Below are 20,421 nucleotides of genomic sequence, written 5' to 3'. Positions count from 1 at the left end.
TAAACTTGGCTAATTTTATTATTGAGATGTTGAGGGGAGAGCAGGAACTTGATTTAGCGGACGTTCTTTATCATTTGTTACTCTGCTTTTCTTCCTTCCACTATTCCCCGTGCTTCAGGGTGACAGTCTGATGTGAACTGTGTTCTTTCCTGCTCTTCACTGTAAAACTGATCAGACTTCCTCTTCAAGTTTGTTTGTTTGTTTGTTTTTTTGGGGGGGAATGTGTTGGGGTTTTTTTTGTTTTTAATTCTCATTAGATAGTTCTGTTTTGCCTCTGTCCTGGAAGCTTTGTGGTACTAAGAGAAAAGAAAACTCTATTAATTTGTAAAATGAAACTGTGTGCAGAGCTAAATATGAAAAATGTGTGTTGCGTGAGAACTGCTAATAACTAAAAGTGCGTGTGTTGTGAAATGGTGAATGGAGAAAATCTACATAACCAAAATGTTACTACAAATTGGCATTTGGCCATAATGTGGATGTTAATACACCTACTTTTCCAAGTACTACACTGTTATCTGTTATTGCAAAAATAGAAACTCCAACAGTACAAGACTTCTTTATGCTATGCTGGTTTATTGGTAGGCAGTTAAGTGCCAGTGTGGCATGTACTGGAATTACTAAGGTTTTTTTCCTGCATAACCAGTTGTTCCCTGGTGATACCGCAATCAAGTAGGGAGCCTGCTTGCTTTACGAGGACTGTATCACAGTTGGAGGCAAATAGGATGCTGAGTAACATCAGGAGGCTGCTTCTCTTAACTTATTTATTTATTAATTTTCTAAGATGCATCTGCAGGTCAGTTTCTACCTTTAGCATCAGCTGAAATAATGCACTTAAGTGATTGCATTAACAGTTGTCCTCAATGCACTGCTAGGTACTTCTGCTTCTTGTGGCTGTTAATTGGTAAGCATAATTTTTGAGGGGAAAAAAAGTTAACCACCAAAAAACCTACAAAAGCAATTTGCCTTGCTAACTAGGTACGTTGACAGAAAACAAAGCATGGAAGTATGCTGTTTGACCATCATTAAAACCTCTTTATTTGTGCAATCTGGGCAAAATGTCTTATACTCCATAGAAGCTCGGATGATCCCAGATAAGATAGCTGAATAAGCTGAGCAAGTATATATGACCTGGTTTCAGGACTGAATTTTCTGATGTGAGTTTAAGAAAGTCAAGAAAGTTGGTACTTTTCTAAATGTACAGATGTACTGTTCCCATTTCTTAGATTAACATTTGTTACTTTAGAATAGATAAAACTTACTGATACTTAATGGTTTCACATAAAATTAAATGCAGATACTGTTTCTGTAATGATTTATTTTGGGTGCGGTCTTTTCAAGTTCCTGGAGAGCACAAGGCATGCTTCATGAGCACATCCACCAAACGAGAGAAACTTTGATTCTGTGCTGAAGTTTATTGTTCACAATTCTAAGTAGTATTTACTGGGAGAAGGGAGGAAGGATTTTGACCCTGGGTTTGTGATGATCAAGGCTCTGGCTAGGAAATCTGATTTTTAAGCTCTGAACTAGTTGTCTGTGGTTTGCTGGTTTAGAACATCTGGTGCTGTTAATCCTGGTGATTGCTATATATTTTTTAATCATCTTAGCTTTGTATTGACTGTTACTGGGGCCTGAACACTCATTGTGCTAAAAGTTCATTAAAGGAGCATGTGCAAGAGGAAAACAAAGTGTAAAACAGTGCAGGTTTAAATATTGGCTTGATAACATACAGATTTTGTGGAGCCACAGATGTTTAATCCTAGTAGAGTCAAGTCAGCCCATATTTGAGCAACAGGAATGGAAGAACTTGAGGATGCTTAGGAAGAAAGGAACTGATGAGTCGGATTTAAAAGTCAGTGCCAGTATAAAAATGACACAGAGAGAGAAAGAGCACTCAGCTTGTCTTGTTTTCTGCAAAGATGCTGGAAGAATCTTTTCTAGTAATAGATTGCTTTCATGAAACGCGTGTCTTCTGTTTGACAGTTGTCACTTGGTATTTGTTGGAATATTTAGCAAATCTAGCTGAAAATGGATAATTGAGTGAAGGCAGGAGAGACTCATCGGGAGAGTAGTGTTTCTCTGTGAGGCTGTGAATTTGCCAGTTCTTTGACAGCAGATGCTTAAGTGCATAAAGCGCAGTGTTTGGAGCAGTTACAAAATTGGTATGTGTTTTCTCCACTTATCTGAGGGGGTGAGGGGGAAGAATAGAGGTTACGTGTCACTTAACCAGGCAGGATTTACTCCTATTTATGGCTCACAAGACAAGTCAGTGCAGAGGAAATGCCTATTATTTTGATTTTTAAATCCAAAGGAGATACTGCCTTTCTTTGAATCTGTGGAAATGGTTAGAGTAATGTGAAGATATGTGAAATACTTCCAGAGAATTAAAAGGACTATCCAAGCAGGGTGTGTGGTCTCCTGGATAACACAGGCCATGACGCTTCTTCAGTTGACTTCTGCATAAGCTCTTCAGTGTTTATGAGATGGTGCATATCCTTGAGAGAAGCCCATTCTTATTAAATAACTTTGTTCTTCTACAGTGCTTGAGCATATTAATGTAAGTTTATAAAGGAAAGAGAAATCTTACTGCCAGCTGAGTCATCTTGATATAATGCTGGCTGATAAAATATTCATATACTGGGGACAGATGCATTCATCTGCAGTCAGTTCTTTTTAGGAATATTAGTCCGGTTCATTGGTACTAATCCCTTTTGTATCAGGACCTTTCTGTCATTCTTGTACTGCATTCTGCCTTTCTGTCCTCTCATCCCTTTCCTATCAGAGACTCTCAAGTCGCTGCCAGAGCTATAGTAATGCTTCTGGATGGGTAAAATGCTGCACCTAGTTTGCTTGTGTACTTGCAAGGCCTTTTCCATTCCAGCTCCCATCTTGGACTCTGGCTCTGGTGCTCTGTGGGAGAGACTGCATTCAGATTTCCAGGGGTCTTTGAAAAACAGTGTGAAAATGGCTTTAACTTGGTCTGCTGTAATAGGATTTCAGATACAAGCACCTGCTGTTTGTTGAGAAGGTTCAACTTTTTCTTTGTTCTCCTCTGCTAGCATTATGGGGATAATACTTGAATCTTTTTTTGTTTTATCAGCCTATTTTCTGGATGTAGTTAAAATTCTCTGTAAGTGACATAAGGAAGGTGCTGTATCAATGCCACATATTTCACATATAATGGCTTGTAAGATATATCAAAGAATCGTACCAAAACTAGTCATTTAATGCTGTTAATCTTTGAAAATGTGAGGTTCTTTGTAAAACCTGTAGATGAAATAGCTTTTACTTAGAGACTGAAATGTAAATGAAATTACATGAAATAGGCAGAAGAGAATGCAAGAATAGGAAAAAAACCCAAACACCAGCAGAACCAAACAAATCACAAAACAGAAACCATACCTCCAAAAGAAAAAGCTAATTAGTTGAATTAAAGCAGTGGTGGGACTAGTTACCTGAGTAGGTCTAGGGTCAAGTGCTATAGGTATCCACATTTGAGTGGTCTGCTTTGGATTTGTTTTTTTCATCTGGCCTTCCTAATATTATTCTCCAAAGGATTAATTCCAGTTTAGCAAATCACTTAATTTTTCTAGAGCATATAAACAATTGCCTTCAGCAGAATTTACGTCTATTTTCATTTTAATATCCTTGGGCTGGGAATGCCTTTTTGTTAAGTTATAGTGCGTATAACCAGGTGTTGGAAAAAAAAAGAAGTATGAGATTTTAGGTGAGCTTTGCGGTTTGATTACAGTTTAGGGTTTAGTCTTGTTTCATTATGTGCTTATACAGTAATAACTGTATTTTCAGAAACTACAACCTGATACATGTAAAGAACTCGTTTTTTAACTGGTTCCATTTCTTTTTGCCTTGACTGTTCTGTTTTGTACACCTCAGCAGTTGTTCCCTGCTTTGTGAGCAGCTGAGCTGTGCCTGGTGGAAGGGCAGAAATGCTGGAGACGGGTGGAGCCGGCAGCAGCTCCAGGAAAAGCCACTGCACTTTCTCAGATAACTAATCCCCAAGTCGTGAGTCAGAGGTTTAAGTCTTGCATAGGTGCAGCTCATGGCAATTAGTGTTGTGGCAGGATGGCCTTCAACTATCACGTGGTGCTATAGGTATGTAGAGGTAAGGAAAATATATCAGAAAGCTGGTGGGGTTTTTTGGAAAGGAGTCAGGGTAAGAGCTGTGCTCAAGATGATCAGAGCACCTCTGACACATCAAACAGATTGGAGTACTAAAAGAGTAACACAGTGCTCCCGAACAAAAATGCTTTGAGAACTGCTGGAGGGCAGCAAGATTGTTTCCTCCAGGCTGGTGAAGCCTCAGCCTCCCAGTGCTGAGCCAAGGCTGGTGAGGGGGGTTACGTGATGGGCTTAGGAGCTGAGCCAGAATGCATTGGCTCTCAGAGTTTTCGGTCTTGGGAATAAGGCAAGGCTCTCCAGCTGGGCAGTAACTGAAATCTAAGAAACGGCTATGAAAGCACAAAACTTGTGGAGAACCATCACCAGTGTTAATATTTGCACTCAATTTTTTTTTAACGTTTCCTCAGGAATCGGTTTCTGTGTTAGTTGACACATACTTGTTTTAACTGAAGTCTTTATATTAAAAGATACTGTTTAGGTACATGGATATCATCAAATCTTTCTTCATAAAAACCCTCATAGGAGTACAGTTTTAGGGAGCAGTTTACCTCACTTTTTCAGCTTTTGAGTGTAGGATATCCAAAGTGGAAAACGCAGGCTTTTTGCAACAGTAAAAGGATTGTTGGAGTTTTAATACCATGTTGTTGCATGTTGTGAGGAGCATGCTCATCTGTCTTAGCTCTGCTGTGTTATAAAACACAGAGTATGATGTGTGCAACTGAAAGAAAAATACCACAGCAGGACAGAGATGAGATAGGAGCTGGGAGTGAAGATAATGAATTTCTCGCTCCAGAAGATACTATAGACTGAGCTGCTCTGTGAAAGTAGCAGAATTTTCTCTGCTGTCTCAGGTTATTTGAATGTAGCTCAGAGACTGGCCATATAGATTTTGTACACTGGTTACGGTAAAGAGTATATAATAGAATGTAGCTGACTGAGTTTTTGTGAATTATTGATGCTGTGGTCATGAAGATAGTTCTTAGTGGACAGTAAAGGTTTCCTGTCTTTGATAAATAAAGCTTAAGACTTCTGTATCCCATGTTTATTTGCTACAGAGCTTCTTAATTAAATGCAAAATACCTTGTTAAAGTTAACTCCAGTGCTCTAGTTTTAAAATAGCTGGAGTGAGAGATCATTTTAGTATGCCATGTACCCATTGTGCCTTGGGACTAAATGGTGTAAATCAAGATTGCTCTAGGAAGGCACTCTGGGAAACTGAAGAGTAGAGGTGATGTGTGTATCTTCAAAACCATAACCTTGTGACAGAGATTCAGAACTCCAGTTGATTTCTGAGGCTGCTGAAGCAAAGAGAGCTCGGGGTGGGTGGGAATTACACTTTAATATATTCATATGTCTAAGTCCTATTTCCACTGTTACTAGCCTCTTGTATTTCAATTTACAGTGGTTTCTGATTGCACTTGCTCCTGTGATCAGGGAAATAAGATAAAAACCCCAACATCTAGGGGGGTTTATTTAAGCATTCATTTAGGAAAGTGCTCCCTCTCGTTGCCTGAATGCAGACTTGAGTATTGGAGTGTTATTCACCTGTTGCCATAAAATAGCGGAATGATAAAAGTTTGGAGTTCAAACAGAATTATCAGCCACCAGTACTGGTTTTGTTGGATGTCCTGCAGGAGTCTGGTTTTGCTTGTTAGTGGCCTTCTTGCTAACTTGCGCTCAATACGAAAGAGTTAATGATTGTAGAGGCAGCGTTATGTTGTTGTCTTCTATCAGCATGCCCATGGCACAAATTCCTGCTTAAATTCCGATGCACATTTAATGAAAACTGTTTGCTCATTCCCTGCTATCCAGGGAAAAAAACAAAACCCTCAGTCAGGCAGAAGCAACTGTTCCAAATCTGTTTGTTGTTTATACATACAACTGCTAGTTCATGTGGTAGACAAATGAGCAACCTAACATAAACCGAACACCAAAATTGAGTATTCTGGGTTATTGTGGTGGTGAAAAGTCACGTTATAAATACAGTTGAGTTCTCAGTACAAGAGAAAACAAAGGAATGTTTACTTTGTAGCTCCTTAAATTAAAAAAAAAAAAAAAAATCTGCTCTACAAGCACAGATTGCATATTTTCTGCCCATTCTGGCTTTTGTATCTCAGCATTTTGCCACTCTTCAGCTAGCTTGGAAGAGATTTCTTCCAGAGTGCAAGTTTGCAGAAGTTTTCTTTCCTGACTGATGATGCATACTACCTTTTTTTTTTTTTTTTTTTTTAATGCTCTTTCTTTCACTTCTCTTTTGACTCTTATTTCTGGAAAATGCTTGAAAAATCAGAATGGATGGACACAGTCTGATTGCAGTTGTCAAACTGTCTCTGCTGTGAGGTCATTAATATAAACGGTTGTGAGGACAGAGCCTGATTTATGAGTAACAGAAGACGGACCGCAGGCTGGACCCGCTGCCTGCCTGGTTACTTAACAGTGGCACAGCTGGGCTGGCGGTAGCGTGGTGCTAAGTTGGCTAAAAAATATGTGGTGCAAGGCAAGCAAGTGGAATTGCTGCCATGGTGTGGCACGAATTTCACTCCGACAACGTGGGAGTTGAAGGGGGAGAAGGAACCTGCTTGTGGTGGTCAAGCTGGGGGGGGGGGGGGGGAAACAGGCGGAATAGGTTCACTGTTTGAGTGCTTGGTTTTGCCGAGCAGATTTACTTTGGTTCAGGAAGGTGTTTCTCATTTTGAAATATGACATCTTCAGGAGCCTATGTTCAAGGCAGATGAACACAAGGTAACTTAAGGTTGTATTTGAAAAAGGAGCAATATCTTAGAGGAACTAGTATTATTTAGATTTTATTAACCAAAAAAAACCCCAAACAAACCAAAAAAAACCCCGGAAAACAAACCACCCAACCTTCACCCCAAAACTACTCGTGTAGATTAGTATAATTCAGTGAATTTAAAATGTAATCACATTACAATTTGTACCAGAGAATGCTATGGAATAGCCTTCCTTTACCTACCCTGGTGGTTCAGGGAAACTTGCAGCGGCTTCACTACACAGCAGTGGGTAGATCGCCCGCCTTTGTCATGGTTGTTTGAGCTCACCGGTGATAGTTAATACCCTTGTTAGGACTTGGTTGAACTTTGAGCACAGTTATCAATATTTGATAACAGATCGCTGATTATCACAAGGCAGTAATCAGGGAGCGGTTGTAGTGATTCGTGCTTTGGTATAATTAAGTTACTGCAGTGCAAATCGTCATCCTAAGAAGTGCCTAGAAGTTGCTTCCACGTAATCCGTTTATTTATATGAAAAGAGCTGGAATATCACTGGATTAGCACTACAGTCACGTAGTCCAGAAAGCCTGTAGTAGTGTAATATTTGCAAATGATGAACTTCCAAAACAGCCTTTAAGAGGACATTTTCAAGAGCCTTCGGTTCTGTAACTCCAGTGTTAGTTACCCTGTATTGATTAGCACTGGGATTTCTCCATACCGTAACAAAATGACTGCCTGGTGTGGCAGTAAAATAATAGAGATGTGAAACTGTGGCGGATTCCTTGATTAAATTTCTCTGGCAGCCATTGAAGTTATTTTGAGTGCGAACACATTTGTGGAATTACTTGTCTGCTCCTGTGACAGTGTGCTGGGATATATGCCAAAAAAATTATCTTTTTTGTGGCTTCATAAGCCAAAATACTATGCAAACTGTTTGGTTCTTGCTACAATGCAAATGTGAAGTCAAAGGGAGTCTGCTGTACCTGAACTTGAATCACATACTACTTGTAGGCTTGGATGGGAAGGAGACATCACATGATTTAAAGAATCAGTGTCTATTTTGCTCAGTAAAACAGTGAAGAATTTTAGACCTGTATTTGTGTGAATTCAAGGAAACTGGAGTGAGAAACTGGCACACACGCTCTTGCTGTGTGCCAGGGTTTCCTGTGAATCTTGAAGTAATTCTGATTTTTCTCATTTGACAGTTGTTGTTATGGTTAACACCAAAAATCCTTAATCTAATGCCTTGCTCTCAATTTAGTGTTGGCATTTAGGCTGAAAATCTGCTGTAATTTCTGTGGTATTTTGGCCGACATGCTGGAGTGGTACTTGCTGAAGCACAACATTAGGTTCAGTGTTTTCTTCTGATACTGTAAATTACTTGTAATAATTTGTATTGACTGAACTTTTCTTGTTAAGGTTTTCTAACATAAACGTCTTACAACATAAGCTCTTGTTCAAGGTACACAATCTGCATCTGGGATTTTTACCAAATTGAGGATTTTTGGTTTTCTACCCCCAAAATCAGATTTTTAGATTCATATTAGATTAAATAGCCATTTATTTCTGAAAATGTTGATGCATATGTTGTGGAAGTATATAATGATGCTATAGAAAAAAAGCCTATGTTTCTCAACAAGCAACCTAAATTTCTCTGGATTACAACGTTTAGAGATAATTTTGGAAAGGGAATGTGACAAATGGATTTGTATAAACAGGAAGAAACAGACTTGAATGATAGCCTATGAAGTTCTTATTATAACTTGAGGACATGTATGTTCTAGTAAGAATACCCTAAAAATCAGTATTTCCTCCAGATGTGGCATGGTGTGTGTTGTTCCTGATGTATGCTGGATTTTCTTTGTCTTGAAAATGAATTACTTCATTGTTGTTTCCCTTTAGGGGAGAGTGCCTAGTTTCAAACTCTTTCCCTGCAAGAATGCACAAGCTAGTTATGTTGTTTTCCTGGCCTCTTACCTTTATGTAGTGTGCTGTAAGGAAGAACTTGACCACCAGTAGCTGCCTTAGTTTAGTACCAGTTAAACCAGTAGGTCTCAAAGGCATTAAGAATAGTCCAAATGCTCTGCCTAGATAGTTACTGTGACAGGTTTTGAAAACTTTATTTGTTGCTGCTGCTATATCCATGCTGTTCTATATGCGTTCCAGTTTAGGTAAGGTATATTGGGACAGCAAATATGAGAAAACTTCAAACCTGAAAATACTAGGTGTGGTTAACTTCACTGATTAAGTAAGCCTGAAAAAAGAACTGGCCTCATTAATGAATATGTATTTAGCACCTTTGAGGATTGGCACAGATGCTGTAACTTTGGCCATGAACATTGCAGGGCTTCAGCTGTGTGACACGTCTGTAGTCCCTGAAGCAACATTCCACTAGTGCTTTCAACTGAGTAAGGAGAGAGTAAAAATAGAATGGTAAACTTTCTGTCTGTATCACTCAAAGCTGAAGCCCTGGAGGGGAGGGGGAGGGAATCTGTATCTTATGCTCATAATTAAAGATGCTTCATGATAATACATAGTTTGTACATAGTGCTGTCAACCAGAAAGCTTTAAGTGCTTTACGAAGGTGATTGATACCATCTTCTGTGTTGTATGGGGCAACTGAGGAGGGACGTGGCCCAAGCCACAACCATACAGCTAAGCAGACAGAACTGAAGTAATTGTGTCCCATCCTCCCCTGCTGCACTCGGTGTCAGCAATATCCATAAACTGCTCTGTCCCACTGAGTTCTCTTATTACTCCGTGCAGGAGTAAGTAGAAGAGTCTGGGGTGTGGATTCTTAATAGCCAGCTTCTGTGCACATAGTTCATGCTAGCGCGAGGAGACCAGAATTGCTGGTAAGCCTGGTTTGTATAACTTGAGGCAGTAACACAGGGGGTGGCGGGGGGAAATCCTGTGTTACTATTAACTGGAGCGTGGGGGTGCCTTAGCTAGGCCTGGCCTGAACTGAGAAGTTGTAGGTGCAGATAGCCATAGTGCTTGTGAGGATAGCTGGTTTTTTCAGCACCCCTAAGAAATGTAATCCACATCATCTACCCGTGGGTTATTGACTAGACTGGAGGCTTTTGCCACCTGGTAAGCGTTTGTGGGTAAGGGGGAGCAGAAATTCTTGCATCATTTTAAACGGCAGTAGCTTTGCACTTCTCAATAATTGACTTCCCTTGGGGGGGGGGGGGGGGGAAGCATACCTGCCTTTTTCCCCCTAATTCTCCCCCTCCCCCCCACCCCTTGTCAAATCAGCGTTTCACATATGCCCACGGTAACTGTTCGAATTGCCTCCTACTTTGCTTTTGGTGAAGGCTGGTTTCCCCGCTGCAGTGTTGCCTTGCTAGTTTTGAACTCTGTGATAGACTCCATAGGAGAAGTGCAGGAGCACACCCAGAAATTTCACTTGGGTCTCCGCTCTGTCGGATGGAGCTCTGTTGCCACAGAGACCAAAGCTTGTGTGTTTCAAGGAAGATATTTTTAGGAGCTGCTGTTTAGCTGGTGGAATGACTTTCTTCCTTAATAGGGAGAGCAGATTGTAACAGTATTCCTCTTTGCTCACAATGTCTTTTGCCTTTTTCTATCACCTTCTTTCCTTTTTAATATGTCCCTTAGTTTCTCTTTCATTGCCACCTATCCGTATCTGCTCTTTTCCCATTTCACTTTCTGTATCTCTGTTCCTGTTGCACAAGAATCAGATACCACAAGGGATTTTGCAGAGTGGGGAAGGGACCCAGTCCCTTTGCATAAAGGATACTGTATTTTAAAAATAAAATCCCCAGGTCATTTTGTACCTCAGTTGAACAGTGCTTGCTGAGTCACCAGCATTTGCAAAGACGCAGAGTATCACAGAGCCAGTCTCTGGCCTTCAGCTCCAAGAAGCTTGTGCATGTCAATTATTCATGGCCCTTGCTTATGAGTTGTCATATGTCCTTTGGCCTTGCAATAAATACATTTTACACATAGCTGTTTCTGCTGATGTTTGCGGTAAGCTGTCTCACTGTCTGATTGATGGCCTTATGGTAAAGGGCTTCAAAGGAGAAGAGTTACTGTAACAGATTTACGTCTTGGAAAGTTGGACTGTCCCTAACTAAAACAGTCCCAGAGATTCTTTTAGTTGTCAGTCAGCAGGAATACGAAGTAGAAAAGACATTTGACCTCATGGCAGGCTACAAGTGCACTAAGTCAGGTTCCTAATACCCTTCTGTGATTTCTTTTTTGTCAAAATTGTCACGTTGCCTTTCTGTGGAGTTAGGTACTGAATACTTGTAGCATTTATTCAGTGGTGAAGGACTACTTAAAATTTAGAGATTTCTGTTTTTTTTAATGATGCTACAGATTCTATCTGACTTTAACTGGCATGCTATGAAATTGAGATGTTTTGTTTCCAGATTTTTTTCTTGCTGTGCAGCAGCAATGTGAGCTTACAACGTGAGCTGTTTTCAGAAACAACATCAAGAGATATGAATCCAAAGCAGATCAATGTTGAAGAAAATTGCCATTCTAAGGCAATTGTCTGTGTTGAAGGAATTATCTTGCTATCCCATGCTGCCTTGTAATCCTGTGATTCTCATTCAAACATCTGTTTTCATATTCTCTTTAGATAGTAAACCTTTTGGAAAGGGGACTTGATATTTATCTTGATACTGGAGTTCAGGATGGTATTGCAAAACCTACCAGCATTAATATCCTTCCATTCCTGTTTAAGTGCCACTTAGAGGATCTTGTTCCAGTCCCGTTTCCTTGTATTCCCTGGTGGTCATGCATTTCTGCCCATCTTTAATACGGTGCAACAGCTGGTAGATCAGCAGGTTGGATGCATGTTCCGCCTTCAAAGGTACATATTCCAGCCCTCCCCACCCAGCAGCTGAAATGAAGTCTGTGAGGACAAGACATTGCTCCCAGATCTCGTTAACACGCATACCAAAATCAACTAGGCTCTGCTGTGTGCTGGACTATTTCTAACAGTAAGGGAGAAAAAAAATCCCCAAAAGCTTCACAACATCTCTTTAAAAACATGAGGCCATGGCTGTGGTGATAGACCACCAACGTGAGCTGCTGCTTGGTTACCAGGAGGATAAAATTTTACTCCAGGGAGATATTTTTATACAGTTGCTTATTCATATTACAGTAGATGCCAAAAGCACCCTTATGCTCAGCAGCAGAGAAATATTAAGAAGACTTCAGCTTCTCAGAAGCTACAGTCCAGTCTGATGTTATTTCATTGTAAGAACTGGCAATCCTGACAGCCTGTAGTTGGGTGATTAGTACTGGATTATTCTTACATTGTAATTTTAATTATTAATTGATGATTCTTCCATTGTAGTTTTCTCTCTTTGGCACAAACCCAATCATTTAGCTGCTTGATCGTCAAGTACTGTCCAGGCCTGCCATACGCCTTGCTATCAGCTTGGCAAGGAAGGTGAAACCGCCTGGGTGTACATTGAATATAGCCTAAACTGTAGCTTTTGATTTTCATTGTCATAGCAGTGACAGCAGGACTGTAGACAGTGTAGACTGGCAAAAAGACATGTTCTGCACAAATTTTCTACTAGAAATGTCTTCTCTTGTGCACTTGATTATTCTTTATACAGCTTACTATAGGAAGTGGAGTTATACTCAATTATAAAATATTTACCCAGAAAATTACTATGTAACAGCTTTGATTTCAGCTTTCCTAACAAGTTGTGGTGACCAAATACTATTGCGCTTTTCACTTCTTCCTAGCCACTGTCGCCTCCTCCCGTGCTTCTTCCAAATCCCTTTATATTTTTCCATACTTTAAGTGAAAAATTAATTAGCGTCATCTTCAACTTTTTTTGCAGCTGTGAAACAGCACACAAGCTAGGACAGTCTTATGGATGGGCATACTGGAGAGCAGTCAGGACTTCCAACAAACCCTGAGTTTTATGGAATGATGTGTCTTTATGGTTAAAAATTAAGCTTGAAATATTTTAAACTGGAAAAGAAAAATGAGGAATAATTTATACTGATCAGAAATGGAAAAATGGACAGAACTATCCTGTCAAATATTTATCCTCTTTGTTGTCTTTAGCTATGCTAATAAGGCAGTTTGGTCTTTCTGTTCAAGTTATGTGGGATTAAAGGTGGGCAGAGGAGTACCTGTCTTGTTTAGTAGTGGACAGATTGTTAGCCTCCGGAGTATCTAATTGAAATTCCTGAGAGTGACTCTAGAGAGGCGAGGAGTCTAATTTATGACTTGCTGTGCTGTGGAGTGAAAGATAAGAGGTGTTCGTGAAGATGGTGAAGATTAACAAACTGAGGTTGCGTCTTTGAGGATAGCTCTCTTCAGGCTGGGTAATATTTTGATTGTTTACTTTACTGGTCTGCTTTAAAGTTTAGACTTGTAAATTATAAATAGATAGTAAATAGATGCCTCCAATGGGTAGGAGGGATGCTTTTGGTTTTATTTCCCTCTCCTTTAGTTTGTTTGGTTTTTTGCTTTTGTGGTGTGAAATGTGTTGGGTTGTGGTTTTGTTTGGTTGGTTTTATTAAAGGGATGTTTCTTTTCTCTACAGGTATGGTGTTAGTCCTGAGAACATTATTCTGTATGGTCAGAGTATCGGTACTGTCCCTACAGTAGACCTGGCGTCTCGGTACGAGTGTGCAGCAGTAATCCTTCATTCTCCCTTGATGTCTGGATTACGGGTAGCTTTTCCTGACACTAGGAAAACCTATTGCTTTGATGCTTTTCCAAGGTATGTAAAAACGCTGCAAAGAGGATTGTTATATACTCAACATGCTATTTATGTGTTTAAAAGGGACTAGTTCTCTTAACTTTTCGGGGAACTTTGTTGAATTCTCACCTGCATTTTAAAGCTCAGATAGCACACCTTCTGAATCCAAGCAGAGAATCCCGTATAAGAAAGAGGCTGTCAGTCTCAAACTGACACGATAGTCAGCTCAATGAACATAAGTCTAAGTGTCCACAACTAATTTTTTCTGAGTTTTGTGTTATGGGTTGTTAATATCAGAATTCTTATGCTGTCAAGTTTGGTGTAGTAGCTTAAGAGCTGATAATACGCTATATAAGTCCTTCAGACTAGTGACTAACAAAACAGTAATTATACGCTTTTAACATTTCAGTCAACCTTTGATTTAGGAGGCAATGTGGTATCATGAAATGGATGTGCTGATTTCAAGCTGCTTATTAAAATATCACTGTAATTTTACCAGATCAGCAGAGAAAAAGGTATAGGTGCTGCTTTTAAAGTGAGAAGACAAGAGAGGGTCAGAGGCTACAGTGTTAGACTGCCGTGGTTCACTTCTCAGCTTGGTTCCGAATTTCACGTATAATCTCAAGGAAACGCATTTCATTTTTCTTTGCCTTTGGTCCTTGTAAGTAAAAACACTACATCTTTGGTATGGTGTCCATATAAAACCACTAAAGATACATGTTCTCCATTAGGGAAGAACAAATAAAAATCTTGGTAAGATCCTAATGTCTGTGAACAAAACAATGTAAGTTACTGTCCCTCATTTGGAAGACTTTGAGCTTGCTTTAAGAAACTGTAGAATATTTTACATACAGAAAGCTATATGCAACTGGTTTCAAGGTAAAACAGTTGCCTTTATAGCCTAGTGCTTCATTTGGCAAGCAATTGCAACAGACCTAGGTGAGAGTATCCAGATATTTGGGAGTAGTAGGGGTCCTGGGAATAGCAGATGTTTTAGGAGTCTTTTAAAACTTCTCATTTGACCCAGTTTAAATTATGGGAGAGTATGAGAAGAGGGGAAGCCAGTCTCCATAGGGCAGTATATATAGACCTGAGGGATGGTGAGGGGAGGCACAGATAAGAAGCTAAGTGGTCTGTGGAAGGGAGAAGACAGAACAGATTCACTGAATTCCTGTGCAAAGCTTGGCTTGGCTTCAGAAGGTCACGTTTGCCATAAGTGTGGTTGGGAATTTTCATAGCATTTGTTATGTTGATTTTATTTTGGTTACAACAGATTAAAATTAGAAGGTGGGGGAGGCTCTAGATATAAATCTGTATGCCAAAAAGCTAAAAGTAATAGTGACTGAGTTACAGTGACTTTCACAGTATCTGTGTCCAGTCCCCATGTTTAGAATTCTTCCAAACACATTATTAATTAATTAAATTGTTGAAAGTGCAGTCAGAATTTGAAACAGTCGTACTCAGACTCATCACCCTCAAACTTGAAAACCATTATTTACAAATGCTTCTGCAAGAGGGGAAAAAACAGAGCCTTAAGAATAGCTCTGATTACAAAAGTAACAGTGATTAGCTGATATAAGTCGTATCAAATAACAGTTTTAAAAAGAAAAAGTGGGAGGGGGGAACAGTGACAACAGATGTACTGTAGCACATGAGTATTTTGTTCTTACCCTACTGAGCTGTTCATTGCTGTCAGCCTGACTTCACTTGTACTGTAAGCAGTGAAAATAAACAGCAGTGCACTGTTACGAATGTGTGCAGCTCAACTGTCTGTCTTCACAGTGGGAAACAAAATAGTTCTGTGTGCACCTACAGTGAATTACTATTATGTGCATTTTATGTTGGGACTCCATGAGAATTTGGTCTCTGTAGATTTTTCTAGCTCAGAGCGGTATGGCTAAGAATACTAAGTCTAATGTGCAGTTCAAATACTGCCTTATGAGTCGCTGAGTTGGCAGTGGGACACTTTCCAATTTTCTGCAAAATACAAACATTATCTAGCTTAATGGTCTGTGAATATACGTGGAAAAAAGTTTCATTATCTGAGGACTGAAGTGAAAGGGGTTTCCTACGCTAAATGGGAGTTTAGTAACTAGCCGCTAAAATTATGTATAAAGATCTCCGCAGCTGTACGTAGCTGACATGTCTGTTACATTGTGGAACTCAGGGACAGACCCTTCATGGGCTTAAGACTTCAGTTTATGTAGCATGTTGATTATAAAGTATTTACATTTGGCTATGATATTAATTTGGGTGTGGAAATTACAGAAAAAAATGTGCGTTATTCTGATGTCTTTCAACTTGAGATATTTTTCTGTATTCGGTATAGTTGCACACAGCTCATTCCAGACAGGAAAAGTGAAATGGGCTGCATTTTAATTTTAAATAATACTTTTCCTCTTTAAATTACATGAAGCTTGTTTTTTGGGGGAGGTATTGAGACTGAAATGTGTTTAGACTTAGCTGTTTACTGGAATACCAATGACTGCAGAATACTAAATGCTGAGATTTATATGCATGAAGTTTAGTGTTTCAGTCTGCATCTTAAATTTTAATTAACTTTATATTTTCATAAAGCAGCTTTAAACCTGTTAAGTCAGTGTATCTTGGCATCTGTATTTTTTAATCATTTTAAGAAGTCTCGATCACTTTGTAAAATCTCTAGTCTTACCAAAATTGCATGCTTTCATGTTCTTCAGGAGCAGGAAAATCCAAACACCTTTTATTAGGTAGCTTAAAGAAATAGTCTTGTCCTTCTGTTGAATGAAATATTACTGATACTCATGTTTCCACCCACTTCATCCCATACTCTGCACAATGTCCTGAGCCAATTCCTCCATTTCTTGATGTAAGTGGAGCTGGTAGGAAGCTGAGAGTTCATTAGCACTTGGTGTCTATATACTGATCTGGAATTATTGGCGACTGCCAACATGAAATGGCTGGAAGTAGAAGCTGGTGCCTGCATGAGGGCAGGCAGAGAAAACTGCTGGTTATCACTTTGAAGTTCATGTGCTACCAGTCTACTTCGTAACTAGGGTTTTCAGGGCTGAACTCTCAGGTGTGAAGGTGCCATGTCACTCTTCCCATTCCTCTGAACCCATTTTCCCGTGAGAGGCAGTCACCAGCTACATTGGTCTGCTGAGTGTAGTTGGAACAAAAGGAAAAAAAGTTTATTTAAGGCCCCTCTGCAGTCAGAGCTGGCGAAGAAGTTGATTATGTGAAGTAAAATCCTGTGTGAGTTTCTTTTGATGTGCAGTTAAATATCCTTGTGTTACGTTCTTCTCCCCCCAGTTTTCTCTTTCCTCATTTGAACTAAAACAATCAGGACAAAGAACAGATTGTTTTTCTTTAGCTGAATCTGCCTAATTTGGGGGTTCAAAGACAGGTTCAAACCTCATAAGCTGAAGCTTTTTTAATGAAGTCTTATGACTAGAATGTAGCTAATTAGCTCCTAATCTATTAAATTGGAAGGTGATAATGTGTGATGTGAGGAGTCTGCACTGGCAGCATGTCCCGTAGAATCTTAATTGCTTCTCAGTGGGTTTTGTGATAGACTTGTTGTTTGGGGATTTTTGTTTTCTTTTTGCCAAACTTTATTTGGATGCTGCCTATTCAATCTTCTTGTCGTCAGAACTGGTGGGATGATGGTAGTGGCAGTGCAGGCTCCTGTTTACACGTGTGTTTTGGGAGTGAGCCTTGTTCCGTATTACTGGGCACAATTCCAATGTTTCGCAGCTATTTAAAAAGATGCGGTGGTAACTGGACTGTGTGTTGATAATTAAGCTTGTTTTCTTTAATGGTATGAAAATTAAAGCCCCAAACTGAGCTATGTTTTTCTTTTTCATCCCCCAGCATTGACAAGATATCTAAAGTAACCTCTCCCGTGTTGGTAATCCATGGTACCGAAGATGAGGTAATTGATTTCTCTCACGGCCTGGCCATGTACGAGCGATGTCCACGAGCGGTAGAGCCCCTCTGGGTGGAAGGGGCTGGGCATAATGACATAGAGCTTTATGCACAGTACTTAGAGAGACTAAAACAGTTCATATCTCATGAACTTCCCAACTCCTGAAGAAGCCTACCTGATTTTACCTCAGTTACTGTGAACGGAAGAAATTACCTGGTTTTGCACATGCTTTAACTGGATAGCTGTAATAGCTTTATACTATGAAGAAATACCCTGTCTTTAGGGTGTTCTAATCAAACATCTGATGAAATTTGTCTTTTATATCTGGAAATTACTCTACTAATGCACACAAATACGGTCAACTACTGTAATACCGACAATTTTTAGCTTTGTTGCCCTGAAGGAAGTGGGAATACTAGCTGCTTACGGGGACACTTTTTACCTAGTGCTATAATAATCGAAGATCAGTTTTCTCTGTCTCACTTCAGATTGTTTATGATTCTGTCATACGAAGACTGGTTTGTTTTTTTCCCCCAGTGTTCTCAGTGTGGAGAACACGACTGTTATGAGCTACAGCTTGTTCTGAACTATCAGTCATGGGTTCAATCTAAGGGAGTGCTTACTCTGTAAAGTTTCTAGCTGTGGTATTGTAACTGGAAAGTTATTGTGATGAAGTTCCCCCTCTCCTCCCTTCTAGTGTTCTTTTGTTAACTTACTGATCTTCCCGAGTAAATTATTTAAATATACTTTTTCCTGAAAATAAACTACTATATGGGGCTAAACTCTGTAATGACCTCTCCATTACCTGTACAAACATAACTGGAATATTCTTAAAGGAACTAGGGACAAAATTGCTTTGTTTAAAAATAAATGTGTAAATTTACTACTAGAAAACTCATTTTAATATTCAGATGGTCTGAATAATAGCCATAACAGACATTTCCTTCTGTAAAGCATTCCTGTAGACTTTTTAAAAGTACTGTACATATTTGAATTTACATTGTGCATAGATTGTTAATTGGTAGTCTTAATTTAAGTCTAGTTAAAATAAACTGCAAAATTCTGGTTTGTATATGATTGAATACATTTTGTTAAAATATGTTTTTATCCCTATATTATTTTGCTATTAAAGTTTTATAAAGTTTCCAGGACAAAAAGAAAATTTACACATTTATGTTTTGATGAATTTATGTAACTAAATTTTCATTGAGCTGATCTTTTTAGTTTAGAAGTAATTTGATTCTTTGACACTGGAATCGCACAGATTATGCATCAGAAATGCAAGACACTTAAAAATTGTTACACTACTAGCATAGGTCTAATTTTTCCAAATTTAAAGGCCTTAAATGTACTGTAAGCCTCAGATTGTTGTATAAATTGATCGCGATTGATTGCAGTTTGTGTCCTGTTGCTAGAATGCAACACAGTGATTGTAATGGAATAAAGGATGCATGGATTAGAGCTTGCTGAATTTTTGAATCTTATTTGGTGCATGATTTTCATATACAAGGGAAGTGTAAAGTACAGATTGCTGTATAGAGTAACTTGAATTTCATTATTTAAATCCTTCCCTTCAAGGAAAATGTCCTAAAGTACAAAGCCACATTTCCATGAAGCTTGGTATGTAAATCAAATGTAAAGAGATTATTTTTACATAGTGTTCAGCTGGTTCTGAGTAATGTAAAATCATGATTCATTGCCTAGAAGAAATGTTTGAACTTAGTTGTCATGAGTCCTTGTAACAGGCCTGCAGTTTTCAGCACTGCAAGTGTCTATTGTTTTTGGTTATTGACTATGCCTCATTACTGTAAAAGGAGAAAAACTGGTGTTTTCACTTGGAGTGGGGGGAAATGAGGACACCCATCCTGTTCCATGTTGTCTGGATCCTTAGAGTCTGGATCTGTGCATCTGTTATACAGTTGTGAGTTTTAAATGTCCCAAACAGCAGGGCCCCAGCTGTTCTCTTGGTAACTTTTTCAGCCAGAACTGGCAGGTTTTGCCCACTCATCTCAAGCTTGCCATTTCCTTCCTGTATTTTAAATAAATGTTCAGATAAGTGTCTTTTTAAATTTATTTTGCACCTTCATAAGTCCACAGTGGATTTTCTTCTATTGCCTGTATGTGTTCTTCCTGAGACTAGGTCTGTGGAAACAAAGCTGATGTCTATGGTATAGGTTGTTGAGATAACGTTTGAAAGTGTCAGCCTGTCCTTTTAGTGACTTGAGGAATTTTTACTTAATTAGGCATTGTTTTTTGATACCCACATTGAACTTTGTGTTGCTCTGAAAACTTCAGCCTAGAATGCTGGGTTTTGGTTTTTTCCTTGTGACATCTTGTAGCTACCCTTCTACTGGTACTTTTAACCCTTTTCCCTATAAATTGATTTTTTTTTTTCAATTGCTACTTTTCTAACTCCTGCAGTCATCTCGTGACTTGTCTTTCTGTTTGCTTTGCTTTTTGTCAGTATTCCTCTGTTAATGCAAGCCCCAAATTTGAATTCAGTGTTGTTGTACATGTCCCATGGTCTCTGCACATGCAGCCCAAGTTCATAGTATCCTTGCTGAATGTGAATTTCAACTTACTGTCTTTTATTTGTCTAAATTCCTGCCTGCGTCACTATTTCAGGCATTTCAAAATGCTACTGCTGGTCAGTGTTAGAATTACTAGCTGAAAAAGCCTGTGGCCAAGTCACGAAACTATATTAAAGATAGTAGATTTCAGGTCCCCATTTCTTTAAAGAGAAAAGGTTAGAACAGAATTTTTAAATGATGGGAAAGGTGATGATGTGAGGTAATGAAGGAGAAACTTTGGGCTGAAAACCAGTCTGCTCCAGCAAACTGCTAATGTTCTCTCATTTAAACATGTAACGTGGGCCTGTACAAGAACTTGTTATGCATATTTTAGAGCTACCAAGGTGTCACTGTGAAGATGGTGCCTGTGTCTG

General features: G+C 39.2%; 1 protein-coding gene across 1 annotated transcript in view; it reads left to right on the top strand.

Annotated features, from left to right (window-relative positions):
* Positions 1–18,938, top strand: part of ABHD17C (abhydrolase domain containing 17C, depalmitoylase) — a 30,559-nt gene extending 11,621 nt beyond the window's left edge. Inside the window, exons 2-3 of the mRNA XM_005241481.3 lie at positions 13,412–13,591; positions 17,423–18,938. Of these exons, the coding sequence (XP_005241538.1) occupies positions 13,412–13,591; positions 17,423–17,642 (400 nt within the window). The 3' untranslated portion in view covers positions 17,643–18,938. The remainder of the gene's footprint in view (positions 1–13,411; positions 13,592–17,422) is intronic.
* The last annotated feature ends 1,483 nt before the right edge of the window (positions 18,939–20,421 follow it).

The sequence above is a fragment of the Falco peregrinus genome, chromosome 1, assembly GCF_023634155.1.
Source record: "Falco peregrinus isolate bFalPer1 chromosome 1, bFalPer1.pri, whole genome shotgun sequence".
In the NCBI taxonomy this organism is placed as follows: Eukaryota; Metazoa; Chordata; class Aves; order Falconiformes; family Falconidae; genus Falco; species Falco peregrinus.
The sequence above is the reverse complement of the archived record's forward strand: the minus strand, read 5'-3'. Positions and strand labels throughout refer to the sequence as shown.